The 26,557-nt window shown below is 44.0% G+C and overlaps 1 protein-coding gene across 2 annotated transcripts in view; it reads left to right on the forward strand.

Moving 5' to 3' along the window:
- The window catches only part of OGDH (oxoglutarate dehydrogenase), a 100,989-nt gene that overhangs the window by 33,588 nt on the left and 40,844 nt on the right, over positions 1-26,557 (forward strand). Inside the window, exons 3-4 of one of the 2 annotated variants that reach the window (XM_069766705.1) lie at positions 6,149-6,337; positions 15,135-15,237. In XM_069766705.1, the coding sequence (XP_069622806.1) occupies positions 6,149-6,337; positions 15,135-15,237 (292 nt within the window). Of the gene's footprint in view, positions 1-6,148; positions 6,338-14,835; positions 14,930-15,134; positions 15,238-26,557 lie in introns of both variants that reach the window. The other variant, XM_069766706.1, reaches the window with a different exon arrangement.

Genomic DNA, 26,557 nt, shown 5'->3' on the forward strand with positions numbered 1-26,557 from the left:
GATCATTCGCCGGGTAATCGTCAGGGTCTTTACAAAGACTGATTTTTATCAGAAACAACTATTGGCCAGTGTGAATGCTCCCACACTCGTTTTGGGGAGAAAATATTTCTGCCTATGACCCTGTTGACTTGTAAAATATGACATAATCTGCTGTGGAGCCTCCACTGTAGGTGTGAACGGAGCCTTAATAATTATTTTTTTATATGGGATATAATTTACCAAACTCCTGAATGGTGAAATCTACCTAATAATAGGGCAGCACGGTGGCTCAGTGGTCATCATTGTAGTCTTGCTGCTCTGGTGTCCTGGACTCTAATCCCACCAATGAAAACATCTGCAAGCAGTTTGTATGATCCCCCTGTGTTTTTAGGAGTTTCATCCCACACTCCAATGACCTACTGATAGGGGATTTAGATTGTGAGCCCCAATGAGGACAGCCATGAATGTTTGAAAGTGGTGTGGAAATTAATGGTACTATATAAGCAGTGTTACATGTATACCACTCAGTATATGAAGGCAATACAAAGGAAACATTAATTATTTTTGGAATCCTGGGAAAATCTAACTCGGGGTGACCATTAATTATAATTCTTCACAGTAGAGAGGAGATAATGGTTTACTGTCACACAGCTATGATGCAGTTCTGAGCTGGAGTTAATCACATGGGTTTTAGTCAAGCTTCTTTTCATCACACAGAATCACTTCTCTTCACACACACACACACACACACACACACACACACACACACACACACACACACACACACACACACACACACACTGTCATAAGGAGAACTGTACCTTTCTCATGTAGTGATGTGGGGGGGAGGGGGATGAGTCCGGTGATGTAGCTCTCTCACTTCTATCTTAAGGTAATAAAGATGCTCCTGGCTGTCCTGACTGCTTCTATGATTACAGCAATGGCTTCCCAAGAAGAACTGGTCTATACAGCCTGTCTGATTTCAGTCTGACAGGAGACTCTCTAGCAAACACCTTACACTTGGATGTCCCAGACACAATAACAACTTTCTCAGTATCCCCTGGGGCAGAGCTAACCATTCCCTGTCTAGTATAACCATTTTAACTCTTATAGTTGCTCGATGATCTGTCACAGCAAGTTAAACTAATAAAATTATACAGGGGTGCATGTATAACGCTCGATGACATAGCGGCTTTTTTTTTTTTTTGTGTCTCAGCTTTTCCCAGAAATGAGTGAAGGCAGCAGCCATGAACCCATTAAGTAATTGCTGATTCGGGTCCTCAACATCACATCAGAATAGGACATGCTCCTAGTCTCCCGAATATCATTCTCAGATCCCTGATTTTAACAGATTCCTAAATACATCCATTCTTATTAATGGGTCCGCAGCTTTAGGAGTCAATTAAATCATGTAGCAATTCTATAGCATCTTTTGGTAATCTGGGTGTTCTGGATCAGTTAATAAGGGACTAAAGCGATTCTAATGGTAGAATTTACTCTACTTTGCTGGAGGCTTAGTAGGTCTTATTAATCAAACCTGTCTTTGTTGCCCATAGCAACCTATCAGAGCTCCGCTTTCATTCTTAAAGAGCAGTTTAAAAAATGGAAGCTGAGCGCTGATTGGTTGCTATGGGCAACAAAGACAGGTTTGCTTTTATAAAGTTTTGATGAATGAGGCCTAGTGTCCCCTTTCACAAACACTGACTAGTTCCACGATACCGGTGAAGGTGCTGCTGCTTCCTAGGCCCAGCCCGGGGCAGTGGCCATCTACTGCAGGATACTGTTCTCCATAGACTCTGCATTTAGTCTTGCAGTTTATCCCTAGGAGCGATGGCTGCTGATCAGACTGGCTTGTAATTACATTGTCAGTATGTCTGCCTCATCCAGGTTCTACCTCCCCCCTGTCTTGTAACTACAAAGATTCTTAAAATAGTGTCAGCAAGCGAGGGTGGGGACAAGAGGCCGTTCATGTCGTGTCTCCGGCTCTTGCGTTTGGTTATATTTATGGACTATTAGTAATCAGGGCTGTGGAGTCGGTAAGTCAAACCTCCGACTCCTCAATTTCCATGACAACAACTTTGACTCTGACTCCACCAGAATGGGCTCCGACTCCACAGCCCTGATTAGTATTGTCATTGTATTGCTGCATGCCGAGGTTTAGGCCTCATTCAGAAGAGTGCGCTGGTAGCTCCCGGACCTTCTAGGGCCCATGAGCAAAAAAATAACCTGCACCCATGCACTATTCTGCTCCAAGTTACAGGCATAGTGCATGTTCTGGGAGGCAGCTACGGCACCAGTCCGCGGTGTGGAGGAGGGCACGGAGCCACTCACCTTCCCAGTAATGTCCACAGCCTGAGCTGGAAACCGTGAACGTGACAGGTCCAGTTATAGCAAAGGCCCTCTAAACCCTTCCATTATTAGCTTTTTGATGGGTCCTCACACTGCAGACCTGCAACATGGGGGAATTGCCATAATCATTGTTGAGGTTCAACAGTGGGATCCTTAAAGGGGTTGCCCACTTTCAGGAAACGCTGTGCAATACCTAAAATAGCACAGCAGGTACTCACCATTGCTAGGCCCAGCGATAGCTCCCCGACACTGTTCCAGTCGCCTGTGGTTTGCCTGCAGCAGAGAAATCACATAGGCATCACCACTTTAGCCAGTCACTGATCTTCTGCCTTGGCACAGCCGCTGAGCTCAGTGATTAGCTACAGCGGTGATGCGTACTGTCATCGTGACATCACCGCTGCAGCCAATACACTAAAGACCGAAGCAGCAGCCGGGAGCAGTTACTGGACCCAAAAAAAGGTCTGTGGTTCTTGTTTTGGGTATTTTACAGTGTTTTGAGTCAATTTTCTTGAAAGTTTAAAACCCCTTTAAAGCAGTTCTTTAGTTTGAGGTTCTTGATTCTGCTGACAGGCTGCATGGAAGCTGCTCACTGACTTCTCTACATCTTCGCGGCTCTATATTATTTGACCATTCTCATATAAAAGTATATTATGGAAATAGAGGGACCCTTTGGAGCGCTTTGACCTAGGATAGCTGGAGGCAATGCATGCGTATTTCAGATTGTCCATAGTAGAAGTTGTTTTGGACTTGCTGGTATTTTGCCTTCGCCTTTCCTTTAACCTCCTCTCTCTGGGGAGGTTACCTCATACTTACACTAGGACATTTTGTTCCCAAACTGCAGGAAATAGTATTTTGCTGACAGTTTTGCCTGCAGACAAAGTCCTGTGTTGGGGAATGTCTCGAGTTCTCTTTTTGCTGAATTTACAGAAAACAATTTGTCGGAAACCAGTTATCAGTCAGTCTGGCTTAGCTGTCCTTACGAGTACTAGGAGGACTACCACCGGAATGTTGAGTTTCAACACCCAATTTTTTTTTTTATGTATCTGCTTAACTCCTCTTCCCATAGAGAGCACATGAACTATCATGTATTTGTATGGGGGTTTCAGGGATAGACACCTGTACGACTGCTATCTAAATGCAACCTTACTCATTAGGTAAAAGTTGGCCAAACCCACAATTTTGGCATGATCAGCCAACAGTCTAATATGTACAGAGGCCTCCCCACAATCGGCGACCTATAATTCAATCGCTCGATCCAGATTGTTCCAGCAGCATCTATCATACAGTATATACAACACGGGAACGGTCAGCTGAGCATTGTATGGGGAAGTTGAAATAGGTAGCATTCTGCCAAAACCGATCAGTCAACAGCTAACTAATATGTACAGTGCCTACAAGTAGTATTCAACCCCCTGCAGATTTAGCAGGTTTAATAAGATGCAAATAAGTTAGAGCCTTCAAACTTCAAACAAGAGCAGGATTTATTAACGGATGCATAAATCTTACAAACCAAAAAGTTTTGTTGCTCAGTTAAATTTTTATAAATTTTAAACATAAAAGTGGGGGTCAATTATTATTCAACCCCTAGGTTTAATATTTTGTGGAATAACCTTTGTTTGCAATTACAGCTAATAATCGTCTTTTATAAGACCTGATCAGGCCGGCACAGGTCTCTGGAGTTATCTTGGCCCACTCCTCCATGCAGATCTTCTCCAAGTTATCTAGATTCTTTGGGTGTCTCATCTGGACTTTAATCTTGAGCTCCTTCCACAAGTTTTCAATTGGGTTAAGGTCAGGAGACTGACTAGGCCACTGCAACACCTTGATTTTTTTGCCTCTTGAACCAGGCCTTGGTTTTCTTGGCTGTGTGCTTTGGGTCGTTGTCTTGTTGGAAGATGAAATGACGACCCATCTTAAGATCCTTGATGGAGGAGCGGAGGTTCTTGGCCAAAATCTCCAGGTAGGCCGTGCTATCCATCTTCCCATGGATGCGGACCAGATGGCCAGGCCCCTTGGCTGAGAAACAGCCCCACAGCATGATGCTGCCACCACCATGCTTGAGTGTAGTGATGGTATTCTTGGGGTCGTATGCAGTGCCATCCAGTCTCCAAACGTCATGTGTGTGGTTGGCACCAAAGATCTTGATCTTGGTCTCATCAGACCAGAGAACCTTGAACCAGTCAGTCTCAGAGTCCTCCAAGTGATCATGAGCAAACTGTAGACGAGCCTTGACATGACGCTTTGAAAGTAAAGGTACCTTACGGGCTCGTCTGGAACAGAGACCATTGCGGTGGAGTACGTTACATATGGTATTGACTGAAACCAATGTCCCCACTGCCATGAGATCTTCCCGGAGCTCCTTCCTTGTTGTCCTTGGGTTAGCTTTGACTCTTCGGACAAGCCTGGCCCCGGCATGGGAGGAAACTTTCAAAGGCTGTCCAGGCCGTGGAAGGCTAACAGTAGTTCCATAAGCCTTCCACTTCCGGATAATGCTCCCAACAGTGGAGACAGGTAGGCCCAACTCCTTGGAAAGGGTTTTGTACCCCTTGCCAGCCTTGTGACCCTCCACGATCTTGTCTCTGATGGCCTTGGAATGCTCCTTTGTCTTTCCCATGTTGACCATGTATGAGTGCTGTTCACAAGTTTGGGGAGGGTCTTAAATAGTCAGAAAAGGCTGGAAAAAGAGATAATTAATCCAAACATGTGAAGCTCATTGTTCTTTGTGCCTGAACGACTTCTTAATACTTTAGGGGAACCAAACAGAATTCTGGTGGGTTGAGGGGTTGAATAATAAATGACCCTCTGAAAAGACTTTTCACAATTTAAAAAAAAAATAAACAAAGAAATAACATTCTTTTTTGCTGCAGTGCATTTCACACGTCCAGGCTGATCTACAGTCCAAATGTCACAATGCCAAGTTAATTCCAAATGTGTAAACCTGCTAAATCTGCAGGGGGTTGAATACTACTTCTAGGCACTGTATGGCCAGATTAAGGCCCTCAGACACATTAGACTAAAGTCCGACCAAACCTAAAAACGTTGGTGGGATTGGCCAATAGTCTAATGTGTATGGGGGCCTTCCAACCCTCCCTAGATAGGCGATGCCAGGGAGGATAACGATATGGTTTGTTGAAATGAATTGAACAATCCTTTTGTTCTCTCTGAAAATAATGCAGTTGCTTAATGATTTTGTTTGACAAAAGAACACAGGAGCTCTTTGTAAGCCAAGTGTTCCTCTGTATCGGGGAGTCGGGGGAAGCCATCATTCAGCTGACAGACTTTCAGTGTCTGGTCAACTGAGATGTTGATATTGTGGGGGTAAGGGTGGTATATCCACATATCTAGGTAAATGTCAGTATTCCGGAGTCTCCCGAGTTCTGAGTAACCACTAGTGTATGAGTTGGTGGCCTTTATTGGTTGTCTTTCAGTTATTGCAGAAATCTAAGTAACTTCCTAATAGAGTTGACCCAAGGGCATAACATCTGTTGAAGCGGCCTGGTGTATGGGGCCCCTGGAAGAGGACGTCCATTCCAGGGCATCTGCCCCCATTTTATCATGTGGTGAGAACATGACTGGTGCTTTGGTCAATCTACAAAGATGTGGAAAATATACATTGAATGGGCCACGAGGAGCTCCCGTTTATCAGGAACGCGTGCTATGGTGCATGGTGTTCACCACAATCCCATTGTCTTGACAGAGACTTTTTTTTTTTTTTTTTTTACAATTCTCATTTATTTTCCTTGTATGATTTATGGCTGTAGTAATGTACATATAACACATCTAATGACTAGCAAGTTAATGTGAGATTTTTTTTCTGCAGTCGTGGGACATTTTCTTCCGAAATGCCAATGCCGGAGCAGCCCCCGGAACAGCTTACCAGAGCCCCCCACCCCTGGGTAGCAGCCTGTCTACATTCTCCCAGGCACAGTCACTGGTGCAGGCACAGCCAAATGTAGACAAGCTAGTGGAAGACCACCTTGCTGTGCAGTCCCTCATCCGGGCTTATCAGGTATGTCTCTCCTACCTACCTATTTCACTTGCTTTCTTCCCATTTCACTTACAATATGGCAATCACAGACTCCATAAACTATAGTACTCCGGGCTGCCAGTAGGCTTTTTTTTTTAGACACAATTAACACCTCTGAAGAAGTGGGCCCTCTATTTTGCAGGGTAGCATCAGGGGTACAACTATCTAAAGTCTGGTCATTCCTGCTGATATAGGGAGCAATTCACGAAATATTTGTATTAGTTTCTGTTCACATCTGCCTTCGGAATTTCATTTTTCTATTCCAGAAAAACAGAATTCATCCAGTGGGCCGATCTGTTACATGACAGACAGAATTTGCACCCGAAGGGAACAATTGACTATAATAAGAGCCAACAGAGTTTCTGTTACGGTGCCTGTCATTTTACCAGAAAAATTAGAACCTCCAATGCAAATGTGAGCAAAACCTAAAGACCCCTATACATGATCACATGCCTAGGCCCTGGCTGGCCCCAACTACTGAGTACGACAGCAAGACACTAGTCTCACTACTAAGGTAATGAAACAAATGGAGAAATCAAGCAACAAATGGAACTCCACAGCTTAGACTAGAACAACTTCTCCAAGGAGGTCAGCATAGAAAACCTATAACCTGCACAGGAGAGAGCAAGAAATGAGTTTAAATAATGGAAGGGAGTGGCAGTAAGACGCAGCAGCTGAGATTAGAGACATATGGAATCCCAACAGGTTCAAAAAGGAACTCTTAACCCCTTCCACACCAAGTGAAAATCAATCTGCCCCACTCAATTTATTCGGGGAGCAGAATATGCTCCAAAGAGGACCTGCAATCCGCAAATCACTGTGACCTTTTGATCCCAGATACCACAAAGATCTCAGCAGGATGCGGCACATTCTTGACAGCTCTCATTACATTGTGATGTCACGCAATCCCTGCTGCCAATCAGCACTGGCTTCACTCTCCCCGCCTTCAAAGGTATCACAGACATCTGAAGGAAGTGAAAGAGCAGAATATCTCCAGATCTAAGTGATTTGTCCAAAGGTGGAGAGAGTGAAATGGCTGCTAATTGACCCCGGGCAGGGCCGGTTCCAGGTTTTTGAGGGCCTTGGGCGAAAGAGTCTCAGTGGGCCCCCCCTTTAACACATACCACGATTCTTGATCGCATATAAACACAGCCATGTAGTATTAAACACAGCCCATGTAGTATATAGCACAGCCACGTAGTATATAGCACAGCCCACGTATTATATAATAGCCCATATAGTATATAGCACAGCCACATAGTATATAGCACGGCCCACATAGTTTATAGAACAGCCATGTAGTATAAAGCGCAGCCCGCACAGTAGTATATAGCACTGCCCACACAGTAGTATACAGCACAGCCCACACAGTAGTATACAGCACAGCCCATGTAGTATATAACACAGCCCACGCAGTATATAAGAGCCCATACCTTGTCCTCCCAGCCAGGCTCTGCATCCCCCCGCAATCCTTTGCTCCAGGTGGCAGGTGCTGCACACTTCCTGTTTGACGACGCGCGGCTCATTCTCCGGCCACTGGACGGTCGGAAGTCACTCTGCGTATCCATGGCGACGCATTGTGGGCAGCTATCCAGCAGCTGCGAAAGTCCCAGAGCTCCGTGCCGCCTCCTCTCTTCTAGCGTGCACCTTGGGCCGCAGATGCCTGCCTCAGGGGCTGCATGTGGGCAGCCTGCCCCTAACGCTGGTCCTGAATGGGCCCCCCTGTCTCGCAAGGGCCCCGGCACTTGCCCGGGTACGCCGGGTGCTGATTCCAGGCCTGACCCCAGGCATTGCGTAACGTAACAATGTAATGAGAGCCAGTGCCGACACTGCTGGAACGGCGCCGCCACTGGAAGTGAGTGCAAGTTCTAAGGCATTACAAGGGGCAAACAAAGGGATTGAGAAGGGGTTGTCCTAGTAGTAGACAACCCCTTTAAGCTTCCTAACTGAGCTGAACTGTTGCCATTTTGTTTCTTAAATATATTAGGTATCCTGCTCCTGTGCTGTATTCCAGCCATTATTACTGAGATTATTGTTATCGGTCTGCACCTAAGTAGTTGCGCAGACATTACAATGGCCTCATTTATCAAAACTGTGTAAAACGAAAGCAGTCCGCGTCACCAATGGAATCCAATCAGAGCAACTCTTAAATTTCGGTAACTGATGCGGAAAAGTGAAAGCTGAGTTTTCATGGATTAATACGTGTGCCAAGGACAGTTTGCATTTTTTACAGTTTTCATACACGAGACAGAAGCCGAATAGCTGTGTTGAACGTTGGGGTACTAGTTGATGAGACCCCCTGCTGGTAGCAAAAACTAAGGGGTGGAATTGCTCAACTGACCCCTGCACTCCTATGTACACACGTGGTGAAAATTGTTGGTGCCCCTCGTTTAATGACAGAAAAACCCACAATGGTCACGGAAATAACTTGAATCTGACAAAAGTAATAAATAAAAGATCTATGAAAATGAACAACTGAAAGTCGGACATTGCTTTTCAGCCATGCTTCCACAGAATGTAAAAAAAAAAAACTAATGAAATATGCCTGGACAGAAATGATGGCACCCCTGAAAATAATGTGACAAAGGGGACATGTTAAATCACGGTGTGTCCACTAATTAGCATCACAGGTGTCTACAATCCTGGAATCGGTGAGTGGCCTGTATATAGGGCTACAGATACTCACTGTGCTGTGTGGTGACATGGGGTGTATAACACTCAGCATGGACCAGCGGAAGCGAAGGAAAGAGTTGTCTCAGGAAATTAGAAAGAAAATTATAGACAAACATGTTAAAGGTAAAAGTTATAAGACCATCTCCAAGCAGCTTGATGTTCCCTTGACTACAGTTGCACATATTATTCAGAAATGTAAGATCCATGGGATTGTAGCCAATCTCCCTGGATATGGACGCAGGAGAAAAATTGATGACAAATCGAGACGGATAACACTGGTCTACAAAAAATAAATAAAACATTTTCTGGCATGGACTTTAAGAACAGTTTTAGACTAATTTGAGGGTGCTGAATTCATCTGATCTTCTAATTTCTCTATCACATCACGTTTTTGCGCTATAGGTATATAGCCCATTTTCATGAATTCCATGATAAATATAAGTAGTGTATGAAAAGTGCCGGTTTATACGGTTCACTAAGGTAAATTTAGTTTTCATTTAGTCTCCCAATAAATGTGAGAATATCTTTGTTTTCTTTGAACATGCATAATTCCCATTTGTTATGATAACACTCTTGTTTTCTGTGCTACTGGGACAGTAGAGCTACAGCAGAGCGTTGGGTGAAAACTGAATGGCCTCAGCGACAGAGTTTGGCATCTGGCGATAAGAATGTCATCCATGATCCTCTGGTGGATAGGAAGGACATTGTCTTTCCTCCCTTTCGCATAAAACTTGGATTGATGAAGCAGTTCGTCAAAGCTCTCAATCACAGTGGAGAATGCTTTAACTATATATGTTCAACTTTTCCTGATCTTAGTGAAGAGAAGAAAAAGGCTGGAATATTTGATGGACCTCAAATAAGACCACTTATGAGAGACCCAAATTTTATCACATCAATGAATGAGACAGAAGAAAGAGCTTGGAGGCATTTTGTAATGTGGTGCAGAATTTTCTAGGGAATAAGAAAGCAGACAACTATGAAGAGATTGTGGAAGAGCTACTAATGAGTCTGCGAAATCTTGGATGTAGAATGAGGATCAAGATTCACTATTTACACAGCCATTTGGACTTTTTTCCAGAGAACCTTGGGGATGTGAGCGAGGAACAAGGGGAGCATTTTCATCAGGACATTAAAACAATGGAAGAACGGTATCAAGGCCGGTGGGACTCACATATGATGGCTGACTATTGCTGGAGCTTGATGAGAGAGAACCCAGAAGCTGTACATCACAGATCAGCCAAGAAAAGAAAGTTCAAATAACTGCCATTTGTCATTCATCTGTGTGCCATATACAGGTCCTTCTCAAAAAATTAGCATATAGTGTTAAATTTCATTATTTACCATAATGTAATGATTACAATTAAACTTTCATATATTATAGATTCATTATCCACCAACTGAAATTTGTCAGGTCTTTTATTGTTTTAATACTGATGATTTTGGCATACAACTCCTGATAACCCAAAAAACCTGTCTCAATAAATTAGCATATTTCACCCATCCAATCAAATAAAAGTGTTTTTTAATAACAAACAAAAAAAACATCAAATAATAATGTTCAGTTATGCACTCAATACTTGGTCGGGAATCCTTTGGCAGAAATGACTGCTTCAATGCGGCGTGGCATGGAGGCAATCAGCCTGTGACACTGCTGAGATGTTATGGAGGCCCAGGATGCTTCAATAGCGGCCTTAAGCTCATCCAGAGTGTTGGGTCTTGCGTCTCTCAACTTTCTCTTCACAATATCCCACAGATTCTCTATGGGGTTCAGGTCAGGAGAGTTGGCAGGCCAATTGAGCACAGTAATACCATGGTCAGTAAACCATTTACCAGTGGTTTTGGCACTGTGAGCAGGTGCCAGGTCGTGCTGAAAAATGAAATCTTCATCTCCATAAAGCATTTCAGCCGATGGAAGCATGAAGTGCTCCAAAATCTCCTGATAGCTAGCTGCATTGACCCTGCCCTTGATGAAACACAGTGGACCAACACCAGCAGCTGACATGGCACCCCACACCATCACTGACTGTGGGTACTTGACACTGGACTTCAGGCATTTTGGCATTTCCTTCTCCCCAGTCTTCCTCCAGACTCTGGCACCTTGATTTCCGAATGACATGCAAAATTTGCTTTCATCAGAAAAAAGTACTTGGGACCACTTAGCAACAGTCCAGTGCTGCTTCTCTGTAGCCCAGGTCAGGCGCCTCTGCCGCTGTTTATGGTTCAAAAGTGGCTTTACCTGGGGAATGCGGCACCTGTAGCCCATTTCCTGCACACGCCTGTGCACGGTGGCTCTGGATGTTTCCACACCAGACTCAGTCCACTGCTTCCTCAGGTTCCCCAAGGTCTGGAATCGGTCCTTCTCCACAATCTTCCTCAGGGTCCGGTCTCCTCTTCTCGTTGTACAGCGTTTTCTGCCACATTGTTTCCTTCCAACAGACTTACCATTGAGGTGCCTTGATACAGCACTCTGGGAACAGCCTATTTGTTGAGAAATTTCTTTCTGGGTCTTACCCTCTTGCTTGAGGGTGTCAATGATGGCCTTCTTGACATCTGTCAGGTCGCTAGTCTTACCCATGATGGGGGTTTTGAGTAATGAACCAGGCAGGGAGTTTATAAAAGCCTCAGGTATCTTTTGCATGTGTTTAGAGTTAATTAGTTGATTCAGAAGATTAGGGTAATAGGTCGTTTAGAGAACCTTTTCTTGATATGCTAATTTATTGAGACAGGTTTTTTGGGTTATCAGGAGTTGTATGCCAAAATCATCAGTATTAAAACAATAAAAGACCTGACAAATTTCAGTTGGTGGATAATGAATCTATAATATATGAAAGTTTAATTGTAATCATTACATTATGGTAAATAATGAAATTTAACACTATATGCTAATTTTTTGAGAAGGACCTGTTGTACATAGACTTTGAAATCTTTGTTATTCCTTGATTAAAAATATGCAAAATGTAGTACCGAAAATCATGTGTTTTTATCATAAAACATTAGGAGTAGTTTTCATCAAAAATTGAAAATATCTCGAAATCCTGATGTGATAGCTAAAAACGGAGTTCATATTCGTAATCCGCAGCCAAAATTGACTTAAAATATGTTTTAAAACCTTTTGCCAGAAAAATTGCGTTGACCAGTGTAATATGAATGGTAACAAAAGAGCCCAGAAAAACGTCTAAACAGATTAAAGGTGAACTTCAAGCTCAAGGAACATCAGTGTCAGATCACACCATCCGTCGTTGTATGAGCCAAAGTGGACTTCATGGGAGACGACCAAGGAGGACACCATTGTTTAAAAAGAAAATCATAAAAAAGCCAGACTGGAATTTGCCAAACTACATGTTGACAAGCCACACAGCCTATGGACAGATGAGACAAAAATTGGACTTTTTGGCAAGGCACATCAGCTCTATGTTCACAGATGGAAAAATGAAGCCTATCAAGAAAGGAACACTGTCCCTACTGTGAAACATGGAGGAGGCTCTGTTATGTTTTGGAGCTGCTTTGCTGCATCTGGCACAGGGTGTCTAGAATCTGTGCAGGGTACAATGAAATCTCAAGACTATCAAGAGATTATAGAGAGAAATGTGCTGCCAACTGTCACCATCTTTTCTGTCCAGGCCCATTTCATGAGTTTTATTTTTTTTTTATTATTATTTATGTGGAAACATGGTTGAAAAGCAATGTCTGACTTTCATTTGTTCATTTTCATAGATTTTGTTTATTATTACTTTTGTCGGATTCAAGTTATTTCTGTGACCATTGTGAGTTTTTCTGTCATTAAACGAGGGGTACCAACAATTTTGATCACGTGTGTAGCTAATCAGCTCTTCTCGGAGAGCAGTGTAATGGAGCACAGATTTATAGAGAGTGCAAAGGCTTTCGATGGGGCTTTCGCACCTTTGGCTATCGATGAGGGTCTCATCACTCCTCCCTTCTCAAATCAAATCTTTTAACTTGTCAAAAGTTTTATTTAAGATGAAAAGGACAGCTCAAGAACATACAGTACAGACCAAAAGTTTGGACACACCTTCTCATTTAAATTTTTTTTTGTATTTTCATGACTGAAAATTGTAAATTCACACTAAAGGCATCAAAACTATGAATTAACACATGTGGAATTATATACTTAACAAAAAAGTGTAAAACTGAACATATGTCTTATATTTTAGGTTTTTCAAAGTAGCCACCTTTTGCTTTGATGACTGCTTTGCCCACTCTTGGCATTCTCTTGATGAGCTTCAAGAGGTAGTCACCGGAAATGGTTTTCACTTCACAGGTGTGCCCTGTCAGGTTTAATAAGTGTGATTTCTTGCCTTATAAATGGGGTTGGGACCATCAGTTGTGTTGTGCAGAAGTCTGGTGGATACACAGCTGATAGTCCTACTGAATAGACTGCTAGAATTTGTATTATGGCAAGAAAAAAGCAGCTAAGTAAAGAAAAACGAGTGTCCTTCATTACTTTAAGAAATGAAGGTGAGTCTGAAAAATTGGGAAAACTTTGAGAGTGTCCCCAAGTGCAGTTGCAAAAACCATCAAGCGCTACAAAGAAACTGGCTCACATGAGGACCGCCCCAGGAAAGGAAGACCAAGAGTCACCTCTGCTTCTGAGGATAAGTTTATCTGAGTCACCAGCCTCAGAAATCGCAGGTTAACAGCAGCTCAGATTAGAGACCAGGTCAATGCCACACAGAGTTCTAGCAGCAGACACATCTGTACAACAACTGTTAAGAGGAGACTTTGTGCAGCCGGCCTTCATGGTAAAATAGCCGCTAGGAAACCACTGCTAAGGACAGGCAACAAGCAGAAGAGACTTGTTTGGGCTAAAGAACACAAGGAATGGACATTAGACCAGTGGAAATCTGTGCTTTGGTCTGATGAGTCCAAATTTGAGATCTTTGGTTCCAACCACCGTGTCTTTGTGCAATGCAGAAAAGGTGAACGGATGGACTCTACATGCCTGGTTCCCACCGTGAAGCATGGAGGAGGAGGAGGTGTGATGGTGTGGGGGTGCTTTACTGGTGACACTGTTGGGGATTTATTCAAAATTGAAGGCATACTGAACCAGCATGGCTACCACAGCATCTTGCAGCGGCATGCGATTCCATCCGGTTTGCGTTTAGTTGGACCATCATTTATTTTTCAACAGGACAATGACCCCAAACACACCTCCAGGCTGTGTAAGGGCTATTTGACCAAGAAGGAGAGTGATGGGGTGCTACGCCAGATGACCTGGCCTCCACAGTTACCAGACCTGAACCCAATCAAGATAGTTTGGGGTGAGCTGGACCGCAGAGTGAAGGCAAAAGGGCCAACAAGTGCTAAGCATCTCTGGGAACTCCTTCAAGATTGTTGGAAGACCATTCCCGGTGACTACCTCTTGAAGCTCATCAAGAGAATGCCAAGAGTGTGCAAAGCAGTCATCAAAGCAAAAGGTGGCTACTTTGAAGAACCTAGAATATAAGACATAATTTCAGTTGTTTCACACTTTTTTGTTAAGTATATAATTCCACATGTGTTAATTCATAGTTTTGATGCCTTCAGTGTGAATGTATAATTTTCATAGTCATGAAAATACAGAAAAATCTTTAAATGAGAAGGTGTGTCCAAACTTTTGGTCTGTACTGTACATCTACTGCTAAGTTTTCTTTTTCTCTGAGGAGGAAGTGCTTTTTAACCACAGCATGAAAACTCTTCCGGCTTTCTATATTGCTGAGGCAGTCACCTCTATTCTCATATTGATTACTTAGTGACTGCCTGTCGGGATGGGGGAGGTGTCATTAACCAGTTTGTGTCATTGCTTCTAGGTAAGGGGTCACCACATTGCAAAACTTGACCCCCTCGGAATTAGCACTGTTAATTTTGATGACGCTCCAGTAATTGTCGGTCCTCCGAATGTCGGTGAGGGTTATGTGTCAGACTCATTGTAACTGTTCTCTTTACTTTTCCTCCTTTTTTTCCTGTGTTTATTATTTTACGTGGTGCCTTCTCTTTACCCCTCCAATTCTGTTATTCCCCGACAACCTTGTCCCCTGACATCTCTATATCTATGCTCTTGTCTTTCCTTCACTGTTCTCTTCTACCCTGGCACCTTTCCTTAATGTAGATCCGCGGGCACCATGTTGCCCAGCTTGACCCACTGGGCATTCTGGACGCAGATTTGGACTCATGTGTGCCAGCTGACATTGTCACATCCTCAGACAAACTCGGTGAGGGCCAGTAGCTATGGTAGTATGGTCACTGCTTCCCGCCTTCTCTCACCCCCAAGATGTTTGTTTGTCCCCCTGCTCGCTATTATGGAGGTCCAGAGCTCGCAGCTAACAGCTTCTCTCTGGTGGGAAATGTCCAACATAGCAAGACGTCTAAGACCCTGTGCACACCACATGTTTTCCATAAGTGTGACATGTATGCCAGGAAACCACCTGACATACACGCTAAGCGTGTCTTTTACTAGATGGAGGCCATCAGTGTGTCTTTTTCGCCTCCGTCTCCATCACGTGCAGTTGTGTAATAGAAGAATGCTATAAATTGAAATCTGAAATAACCAGAGGTCCAAAATGCAGTGTGAGCCTAGCCTTAGGCAACTTTTGAGACACATGTAATAAAGGCACGTATTTTTTCCCAAGACTCTGGCAAGTCTCAGGTCCAAATACCTGACCGCATCGTAGATTCCCAAAATGCTGTTTGTTCAAGAAATTTGATCAATGGCTGGTGTGTGAATTGCATTGGTAATACTGAAATGCCCAAGAAATGACCCAACAAATGGGACTAGACGACCATCTCGTGTTTGGAGGAATCCTGACAGATGATGTTGGGGAAAAGAAGGATCGGGGAGATGGACTTTCAACACCTGATCTGTTTGTTTTCAGGGGAGATAAGCCTCTGCCAGAGGAGTCTGGCAGTGAATTTTTCTTTTCTCCCTCTTTTTCGGGAACGGGAGCTGTTGGCCACATGTTCATCTCTGCCAACAGCTTTCTCATATATAAGGCCTAGGTTCACACTGCATTTTTGGCCTATGTCTTACAGTCATCTAAAATTGGCGTTATGCCGTTTCTAAATCCATTGCCCTCGTCTTGGGTAAATGACCAGCTACTCAATGCTAATCGGCCAAAGTAAGACATTTAACAAGACCAAACAATGGCCGACGGGCACAGTAGAGATGACTGGCGTGGCGGTCCTGCCCTTGAAGCTGTTAGTAGGAGCTCTGAGTGTAGCCCGGGTAATAACTGATGGTTAGGGTACCAAGGCTTGTGCTGCTCTCACGCCAGAAACCACTAACATAGACTAGTTCAGCCAGTAACCACCAACTAACCACACGTGGCATGATCTGGGTGGGTTCGGGGGGCCGGGATTGCTTGGGACATGGAGCATGTGGTGGGCATGAGAACGTTTCTGTGTGTGTGTGTGGACTGATCTGAGGAGAAGGTCGGCACATGTAAGTATTTTATCATTTCTATAACTTGGTAAAGATAAAGTGTCTGAAATTAATCATCATGGATACTGATTGATTCTCTCCTCTACTGCACGGGCTGCCATGAATTCTATGTAGTGTAAGGTGTGCTATGGAAATGTCAATATTAGACATGAATGAGGATGAACATGTGGTAAAAGCTGCAAGACCAAGTTTTGGCAAATTTGTAGATCTTGTTCAGATGGGTAATTGGGATGTGCATGTATCTATCACCAGAGACTGATGGACTAGATAGTTATACAATGATACCGGCTTCTCTTATAAGCTGGGGCCATGGGCCGCCTAATCACAGACAACCTCCTTAGGCTGGGGAGAGGCCACACAACTCGTGCGGCCACAGATCGCTTTATGCCGCTGCTACATAGCAGTGTAATGCAGGTGATTTGGGGAATAGTGTGACCCACAGGGTACTGAGGCCGCAATAAGGACAAAAAAATACAGTTGACTTTTTTGTGATTTGCTTGTTGCGGTCCCAGTACCTTCCCATTCATCTGCATTATGTTTCTATTTTGCAGGGACCTACAGTGATCTATAGCGTCACGGCCAAAGCTGCCATGTATCCCTGGCCTTAAAGGGAATCTATCGGCAGGATTTTGGTATGTAGTCTGACAACAGCATGACGTAGAGGCAGAGATACTGATTCCAGCCATATATCACTTAGTTTACTGGGTGCAGTTGTTGTAATAGAATCACAGTTTTCTCTTCTGCAGATCTAGCAGTTCTCTAACTGCTGAGCCCTGTATAACCCCGCCCCACACCACTGATTGGCTGCTTTCTGTGTACAGTCACTGGTGGGGGCGTGGTTGGACTACAAGGCACAAAAGATCTAGTCCTATAGTGATGTTATACTGCTGATAAAACACTAATTTTACTGAAACATGAAAACACAGCCTAGTGAGTGATACATCGCTGGAATCAGGGTCGCTGTACCTACATCGTGGTGCTCTCAAATTACATAACAAAACCCTGCTGACAGATTATCTTTACCGTAATTTGAAAGCCACAGGAGACCACCAGCAAGTACCTAAGTTTTCTGGGGGTGATTGATCACAATGTAATACTTCTTCTTGCTGATTTAGATGAATGACTGTCCATGTAAAATATGGTAGGGAAACCATGCCATGATGTCCGTATGCCTTAGAAGCAGATCTGTCTCTACATTTCACAATACAAGCTGCGTTATTAAATAGGTCTCTTAGACTTGATGAGGCTGGTATAATTACTGTGAAAGTTTAAATATTATTATATATACACACAAATATTTATCCCTTATGGTGAAATGGAAAAAAACCTATAAACCTCAGTATTGCATATTTCAGTTGTCGGAATTCCACCCCCCAAAAAATTGCAATAAAAGTTTAATGACCGGCAGTTGTATTGTGCCGCCAGTTAGTCTTGTGTAAACGGACCCTTAGCATAGGATTTCACAGAGAGTATACTGTGAAACTAGCATGTGTCCTATGCAGATTTATAGAGTAAGGGCCCATTTAGAGAAACTGACCGGCACCACGATATGACCTCCAATCGGTAAACTTTTACCCATCGGCGGACATTTAAATGCCTATTTACACAGGAACACCAAGGCAAACGATGTGACTGAGCGATCAATGTTTACACAGGATGATGCACCACCGAGAACAATAATCTTTTGTGCTTTACTAAAGATCATTTCACCCGATGAACAAGCATTTTGCCTCTTTCAGCAATCGGAAAATCTGTCTTCACAGAACACAGATTTTACCCGTGAATTGACAGTGAAAGATCAGTCCAGGATTAGAAAGAATAATAATTTCTCTGATCAGATATATTTCAAAGTTTATTATTTTCATGGCCACTATTGATTTATGAAATAAAAATTAAAACCGTATGAAGAATCGCGGTAGAAGCACTTAATGAGATAAGTAGGCCATGGCTTCACATCTGGACTCCCATCACAGGTGAGTCTCGCCTCCAGAGGTTTACTATAGAAAACATTTGGCTTAAAAAAAAACTAATATTGAAGAATTGAGTAAATAGAAAAAACATGAAATATCACATCAAATTCCTGATGTGCGCCCAATGCCTATCTCGCACCCAGAGAAAGCTGACATTATGTCCAGTCAGCAGCATTTAGATCCTAAGGGCAGAAGATCAATGTCTTTTGCATAGATTCTTCGTAAAGAACCATTTAAAGGGTGCGTCTTTTACCAAATATATGTAATTTTTGTTCACCTGGTGTAAACGCCGCTGTTCTCCTGAATCCAGCATTGTTTCTCTTTTGTTTCTGCGCCTCTCTGTTCCTGAGATATGACCTCCTCTTCTAGGTACGTAGATTTAGTCTTGTTCATGTGGTCCTCGAGAAGACCCAGAGGAGTTCATGGCCACGCCCCTTTGGATAACAAGACTAGATAGCTATATAGGGGAGAAGGGACCATATCTCAGGAACGGAGAGGAGCAGGAACAAAAGAAAAATTCAGGAGAACAGCGGCATTTACACCAGGTAAATCTTTATGTGATGTGATAGGTTCTAGTTAACGCAGAAAAGGCAATCTTTCTAGGAGAACATACATATGTAATATATGTGATTCATATGGAGTCACTGAGATCTGAGTGGTAATACGACACATTTTAGGCCCATAGATTTCCATAGCCTTTATATTACAGATCAGTAATGTTGATGAATCCTATTACTAAAGGGCACAGTTCCTCTATGGCCACATGTCAGGAGATGTAGCTTGTGACTAGGCAATGACGAAAGGTTTTCCGAAGAGGTGTCCTGCCTCATACCGATTCTTAGAAGACCAAGATATGTCTCTGGCTATTATACATGAGCCTTCAGTGAAGTATGTTCTTCTCGCCTCCGAGTTACATGGTCCATATACAGAGCTTGTTTTCCAGACCGGCCCCAGGTCTACTGATCAGAACCCATCTGTCTCATCAAGCCATTGAGTTCTGTTTGGGAGACCCTGTCCGAAAATCCCAGTCTGTACATGTGCCAGATGTAGTCTTATATATATATGATTGTGTCCGCAAAACAATCCAGCCCGATCCGCCAGACAGACCGGTATAGGACTTGCTCCAAGTTTTTCTTAGATACGTAAAAATAAAAACCATTGACTTCCATGGTTCCATGTGTGGGATTTAAAGGGACAGCACCTAGATGAGACTGACTGTTGTGTGGCCTTACTGTGTCATTTTCTTTCTCCAGCCCTGTGTGAGGATGTGTGTGACATGGAAGTGTTTTTCGTGAGGCTGTCTTACACTGGGATGAGTAAGAAGCTGGAGACATAGATCTCTGCAGAGATCTATGTGCGCCTATTACTGCACTGCACAGGACGGGACTGTGGCCGCACGCTGGGAGCTGTGACGTGCCTGTGTGCTTGTTTCCCTTTTTCCCCCGTTTACGTTGCAGAGATGACTTGCGGCTCGCATGAGCCCCTTTGTGCGCTGTTGAGATTTTATATTTAAAGATTCCTCTCTTTTCCCCATGCTGCGCTTCTTCCTCTTTATAACCCCCAACTCCCCACGTTCTGCGCTCTCCTAACACACTCAGACCTGTCGACATTCCTGGATCGGCTTCGAGTTCTCACGGTGGGAGGTACGGAAAAATCTCTATCTCACAGCTCTCCTCGCTTCCTTCTCCCCTCCATACCCTCTCCACACCCTCTCCGCATCCTCTCCACGCCCTCTCCGCGCCCTCTCCACGCCCTCTCCACGCCCTCTCCGCACCCTCTCCACCTTCCTATCTGTCCTAGGCTAGTCCCACCTCTAACCAGAGCAATTGTGATACGGCGTCAAGAAGGCAATAATATGACAAGTAGGCAATGGGATCACTCCCTCAATGCAGGACGGGAAATCACTTTCCCGATTAATGCCATAGTGGCGATATTTAGAGCAGTCGATATTCCATACATTGGACAGGATCTTACAATGTGACGGAATACTGGCTGCTGTATATGATGTCTGTACTCTGCAGGGCACCATGGCTGAATAAGCCAGGAACGTGGATGCAACACGTGAACATCGGTTTTTAGTCCACCTCCATGTGTATGAAGCCCACAGAGTGATGAGTGTGCTGTGAGCCTTGATGCGGTGTGCTGCTGTGCACCGTATGGCCGGGTTCACACAAGACTTTAAATTACCTGGCCAATAATGTCTACAAATTTTAGACGTGACAGGTGCCATATACATCTCCGTACAGTCATCCGCATAGCAGACGGGGTACTGAAACTGGCTGCCATTGCGTGATGCAATTTCTTTTGTAAGGGCACCGTCAGACAACCGTATTGCTCGCGCGAGGATCCCATCTCAAGCCTTGGACTGGCCGTCTGCTCTCCTGACGTGAGCGTGACATCTGCATAGAAACACATGCTGTCACGCTCAGGTCATGAGAACCGCCGGCCAGTCCGAGGATTGCAATGTGATCGGCTGTATTAGTCATGCGAGGATCACATTGCAATCCTGGGACTGGCCGTCGGCTCTCCTGACCTGAGTGTGACATCTGCATAGAAACACATGCTGTCACGCTCAGGTCATGAGAACCGTTGTCCAGTCCGAGGATTGCAGTGTGATCCTAGTGGGACTAATATGGCCGTCTGACTGCACCCTAAAGCCGAGACTATAATATGCAAGTCATTTCACACGACTTAGGTCTGCCTGGAAAACCACTTACGTGCATATTGGCTAACAATAGTCCATGTCTACACACTGACCAAAAAATACACTTGTCTCAACCTGGCCTATGACTATCGGGTGTGTGCAGACGCACGGGGCAGATACACAGTGGAAGTGCCATAGCGGAAAGTGACCTGTGCTGTGGACTTACACCATGGATTTCACCCCCTGATATGTCCTGTAAAATATGGAGTGGGGTATGGATGGTTTCTTGGTGAGCGGATGGACCTGGAGTACCGTCTTGTACTCCACACATGTAGTTTATTATTTAGCTGGTAGACTATGCCAAGTCCCGGTTGTGTTTGTGCCAGTTCTCCGGGTGCCTTGAACGTTTGTACTTTGTAGGGTTCAATACAAAGTGACCTTTGTGGGCGGCAGAGACAAGACGTCCCAGACAGAAACCAGATGTATTATTCACAGAAAGGACATTCGGAATCATTACATCAGATCTACTGAGCGGGTTTCTTATATAACCAGCAATCTCCATGTCAGTAATGTAGCAAAGGGTTTTAGAGTTTATTATATTACTAGATGGTGGCCCGATTCTAACGCATCGGGTATTCTAGAATATGCATGTCCACGTAGTATATTGCCCAGCCACGTGGTATATTGCCCAGCCACGTGGTATATTGCCCAGCCACGTAGTATATTGCCCAGTCTCGTAGTACATTGCCCAGCGATGGAGTATACAGCACAGAGCCATGTAGTATACAGACTTAAAATAAAATAAAAAACATATACTCACCCTCCGTTGAAGTCCTGACCCTGTGTGCGGTGCACGCGGCAGCTTCCGGTCCCAGGGTTGGTATGGGCGCAGGATCTGTGATGACGTCGCGGTCACATGACCGTGTCGTCATGGCAGGTCCTTGTCGCATACCATCCTAGCCACCGGAACCTGCCGCTTGCATGGAGCGGTTACCGGAGCATCGCGAGGAGTGGGAAAGGCGCCGGAATGTGAGTATATGATGATTTTTTATTATTTTTATTATTTTTAACATTATATCTTTTTACTATTGATGCCGCATAGGCAGCTTCAATAGTAAAAAAAAAAAGGTGGTCACACAGGGTTAATAGCAGCGGTAATGGAGTGCGTTACACCGTGGCATAACGCGGTCCATTAGCGCTGCCATTAACCCTGTGTGAGCGCTGACTGGAGGGGAGTATGGAGCGGGCACTGACTGCAGGGAGGAAGGAGCGGCCATGTTGCCGCCGGACTGCGCCCGTCGCTGATTGGTCGTGGGCGTTTTGCCACGACCAATCAGCGACTTGGATTCCATGACAGACAGAGGCCGCAACCAATGAATATCCGGGACAGACAGAAAGACAGAAGTGACAATTAGACAATTATATAGTAGTTTGTTTATTTAGTCTTTTTTTATTTCTTAATTTTGTCCACAGTGTTCTTAGATTAATATTCTGCATTATGCCAAGTACAGGACCTGAGGAGCAGATCCTGAACATATGGATATACAAGGGTCCACGTCCTGTGTATCTGCTCCTCAGACCCTACATTTAGTATATTCAGTGTCAGCTTTGCCCCAAATATTTGTTTCAAGTGCTCCTGTCTAGTGGTGAACGAACGTGCTAGGATAACGTGTTATCTCAGCATGCTCAGGTACTAACTGAGAGTATTCGAGCACGCCGAAGACAATGTTCGAGTTCCCGCAGTTGCACGTCTCGTGGCTGTTCGACCTGCCTAACAAGCGGGCAATCCATGCATGTGTTGCAGTTGTCGGAACAGCTGTGAGCCATGCAACTGTGGGGACTCGAACGTAGTATTCGAGCATACCGAGGACACTCGGTTAGAACCCGAGCGTGTCGAGATAACACCTTGTCCGAACACGTTCGCTCATCACTAGTCCTGTCTCTATATGTCAGTTTTAGTAACTACTTCTGTCTCCCCCTCCCAAAAGAAAATAATTATTTGTTATCCTTTCTTAGGCTATGTGCACACGTCAGGATTTCTTGCAGAAATTTCCTGAACAAAACCGGACATTTTCTGCAAGAAATCTGCATGTGTTTTTTTTTTTTTTTTTTCCGTATTTTTTGTGCTTTTTTTTTTTTTTTCCGGTTTCTTGCGTTTTTTTTCCTGAAGTTCCCAATGCAATAATATAGTATGAAATCCACAAAAAAAATCTGCAAAATTAATGAACATGCTGCGTTTTTTTTTTCGTGGAAAAAAACGCAACATATGCACAAAAATTGCGGAATGCATTATAAATGATGGGATGCATATGTATGCGTTTTTTTATGCGTTTTTATCGCGAAAAATCCTGAACGTGTGCACATGGCCTTATATAAGTATTTCTCACAAAATTATAATATCATCAAAAAGTTCATTTATTTCACTTCTTCAGTACAGAAAGTGAAACTCGTATATTATATAGAGTCATTACAGAGTGATCTATTTCAAGTATTTATTTCTGTTAATGTTGATGATTATGGCTTACAGCCAATGAAAACCTAAAAAATATCTCAGTAAATTATAATAATTAACAAAAAATACCTGCAAAGGCTTCCTAAGCATTTGAAAAGGTCCCTTAGTCTGTTTCAGTCGGCTCCACAATCATGGGGAAGACTGCTGACTGACAGAAGTCCAGAAGGCAGTCATTGACTCACTCCACAAGGAGGGTAAGCCACAAAAGGTCAGTGCTAAAGAAGCTGACTGTTCAGAGTGATGTATCCAAGCATATTAATGGGAAGTTGTGTGGAAAGGAAAAAGTGTGGTAGAAAAAGGTGCACAAGCAACCGGGATAACCGCAGCCTTGAAAGGATTGTTAAGAAAAGGCCATTCAAAAATTTGGGGGAGATTCACAAGGAGTGGACTGCTGCTGGAGTCATTGCTTCAAGAGCCGCCACACACAGATGTATCCAGGACATGGGCTACAAGTCAATTTTGACCCTTTAACGAGCCTTGTCACATGACTTAGGCCGGAGTCAAAACAACAAAATGGCGGCAGACAGCACTCTGTAGTATACAATGGTTGCTCGTCCTAACTCCACAGGATCCAAGTGGAGGAGTACATACCAAAGTTTCAGAAGTGAAGGACGGCATCCAATCCAGGTGAAAGAAGTAAACACTTTATTGTGCCAAAGGTGCGACGTTTCAACCCCTATGGGGTCTTTATCAAGCATGGCCGGAGTCACACTTACCGTATAAAAAAAATCTGTCCGATTTTGATGGCCGAAAATCGCACAGATGTTCCTGAACAGTGATCCGTATGTCATCTGTGTGCATGCTGCAATTTCACTCGGATCCTTAATGCGGCCGAGAAAACAACGGATGATAGGAGCTGCCCCATAGATTAACATTGGTCCGAGTGCTGTGCGATTTTTTTTTTTTTATCGCATAGCGCTTGTCCGTATTACGATCTAGTGTGAATACGGCCTCAGGATAATAGCCAAACCAGAATCTCAATTTGCAGACACTGTTTCGGGGTACTGTCCTTCATCAGTGCAAAGGGCGTTTGGTTTGGCTGTGTGAGAGGCGTCAGACCATTATCCAAGAAGTATCGTTTCTCCTTGCGGAGATCGACATGCTAAAGTAAAGTTTGCATTTAATTTGGAAACCAAGGTCCCAGAGTCTGGAGGAAGAGTGGAGAGGCCACAATCCGAGCTGCTGGAGGTCTAGTGTGAAGTGTCCACAATCGGTGATGGTTTGGGGAGCCATGTCATCTGCTGGTGTAGGTCCACTGTGTTTTATCAAGACCAAAGTCAGCACAGCCGTCTACCAGGAAATTTTAGAGCACTTCATGCTTCCCTCTGCCGACAAGCTTTTTGGAGATGGAAATTTCATTCTCCAGCAGGACTTGGCACCTGTCCACACTGCCAAAAGTACCAATACCTGGTTTACAAACAACAGTATCACTGTGCTTGATTGGCAGCAAACTTGCCTGACCTTAACCCCACAGAATCTATGGGGTATTGTCAAGAGGAAGATGAGAGACACCAGACCCAGCAATGCAGACAAGCTGAAGGCTGCTATCAAAGCAACCTGGGCTTCCATAACCCCTCAGCAGTGCCACAGACTGATCGCCTCCATGCCACGCCGCATTGATGCAGTAATTGATGTAAAAGGAGCCCGACCAAGTATTGAGTGCATTTACTGAACATACATATCAGTAGGCCAACATTTCAGATTTTAAAATCATTTTTCAAGCTGGTGTTATAGAGTATTCTAATTTACGGAGATAATGACTTTTGGGTTTTCATTGGCTGTAAGCCATAATCATCAACATTAACAGAAATAAACACTTGAAATAGATCACTCTGTGTGTAATGACTCTATATAATATATGAGTTTCACTTTTTGTATTGAAGAACTGAACTAAATTAACTTTTTGATGATATTCTAATTTAGTGAGAAGCACCAGTAAGTTCATGCTGTCCTGTTCCTCCAGTATTCCTTCTAGGAATTTATGAATAAGATGACAGCTGTTTGATGTCATGTGGGGGCCACTAGAAGCTCGAATACTGTACAATCGGAGCTGACCATATCAGTGTGTAGGGACATTCCCCCCCCCCCCCATTGGTGACGCCCAGTTGTCAGCTTATACATAAATTTCCAGCAGGGATAACAGAGGAGCGGCACGAGGTAGACTTATCAGAACAAATACTAAAAATTTTAATTTTATGGGAAATACAATTATTTACTAAGACGAACCTGACGGAGGAGATGACCGGTTCTCCTGCTGATTGTCTGAGGCAGCAGGAATCTGACTCTGGCCCTGTAATTTCAGCCAGGTATGTTTGTATATAGGGAGAGATCTGTCACTCAAGAGGAGCGGGGTGGGAAGTAGTCACCCACATGTCATACTCCCAGGCTGCCTTTACAATGTATGTCTTTTCTGAAACACCTCAACGTTTCATAGTAAAACATACCTGGCTGACATGACAGAGCCGGGGTCTGACGTATGCAACTCGTGGTTCGGGCAGCATAAATCGGCCTTAAAATTCAGATTGCCGAGTGCCAATAAGAAAAGAGGTTTACGTCTTATTCTGGATACTTAGAAATCAGGAAAACTTCTTCTTTTTAAAAATAAAAAAATACTGAACCTACTTAGGCAATTACTTCTGTTTCTACGGATGCAGCGACATGCTGTGACCACTAGATGTTGGCACGGTATCAGGCACACTAAGGCTACGTTCACATTAGCGTTGTGCGGGGCAGCGTCGGGCGCAGCCGCGGCAACGCATGCGTCATGCGCCCCTATATTTAACATGGGGGGCGCATGGACATGCGTTGTCTTGCGTCATTTTGGCGCAACTGTCAGGGCGCAGAGGACGCTGCATGATGCGTTTTTTTCTGCGCCAAAAATCATGCAAAAATGAACGCATGCGTCACAAAAAGCTGCGTTGTGCATGCGTTTTTGCATGCGTTGTGCGTCGCCGACGCTGCCCCGCAC

The sequence above is a fragment of the Ranitomeya imitator genome, chromosome 4, assembly GCF_032444005.1.
Source record: "Ranitomeya imitator isolate aRanImi1 chromosome 4, aRanImi1.pri, whole genome shotgun sequence".
NCBI classification, from domain to species: domain Eukaryota; kingdom Metazoa; phylum Chordata; class Amphibia; order Anura; family Dendrobatidae; genus Ranitomeya; species Ranitomeya imitator.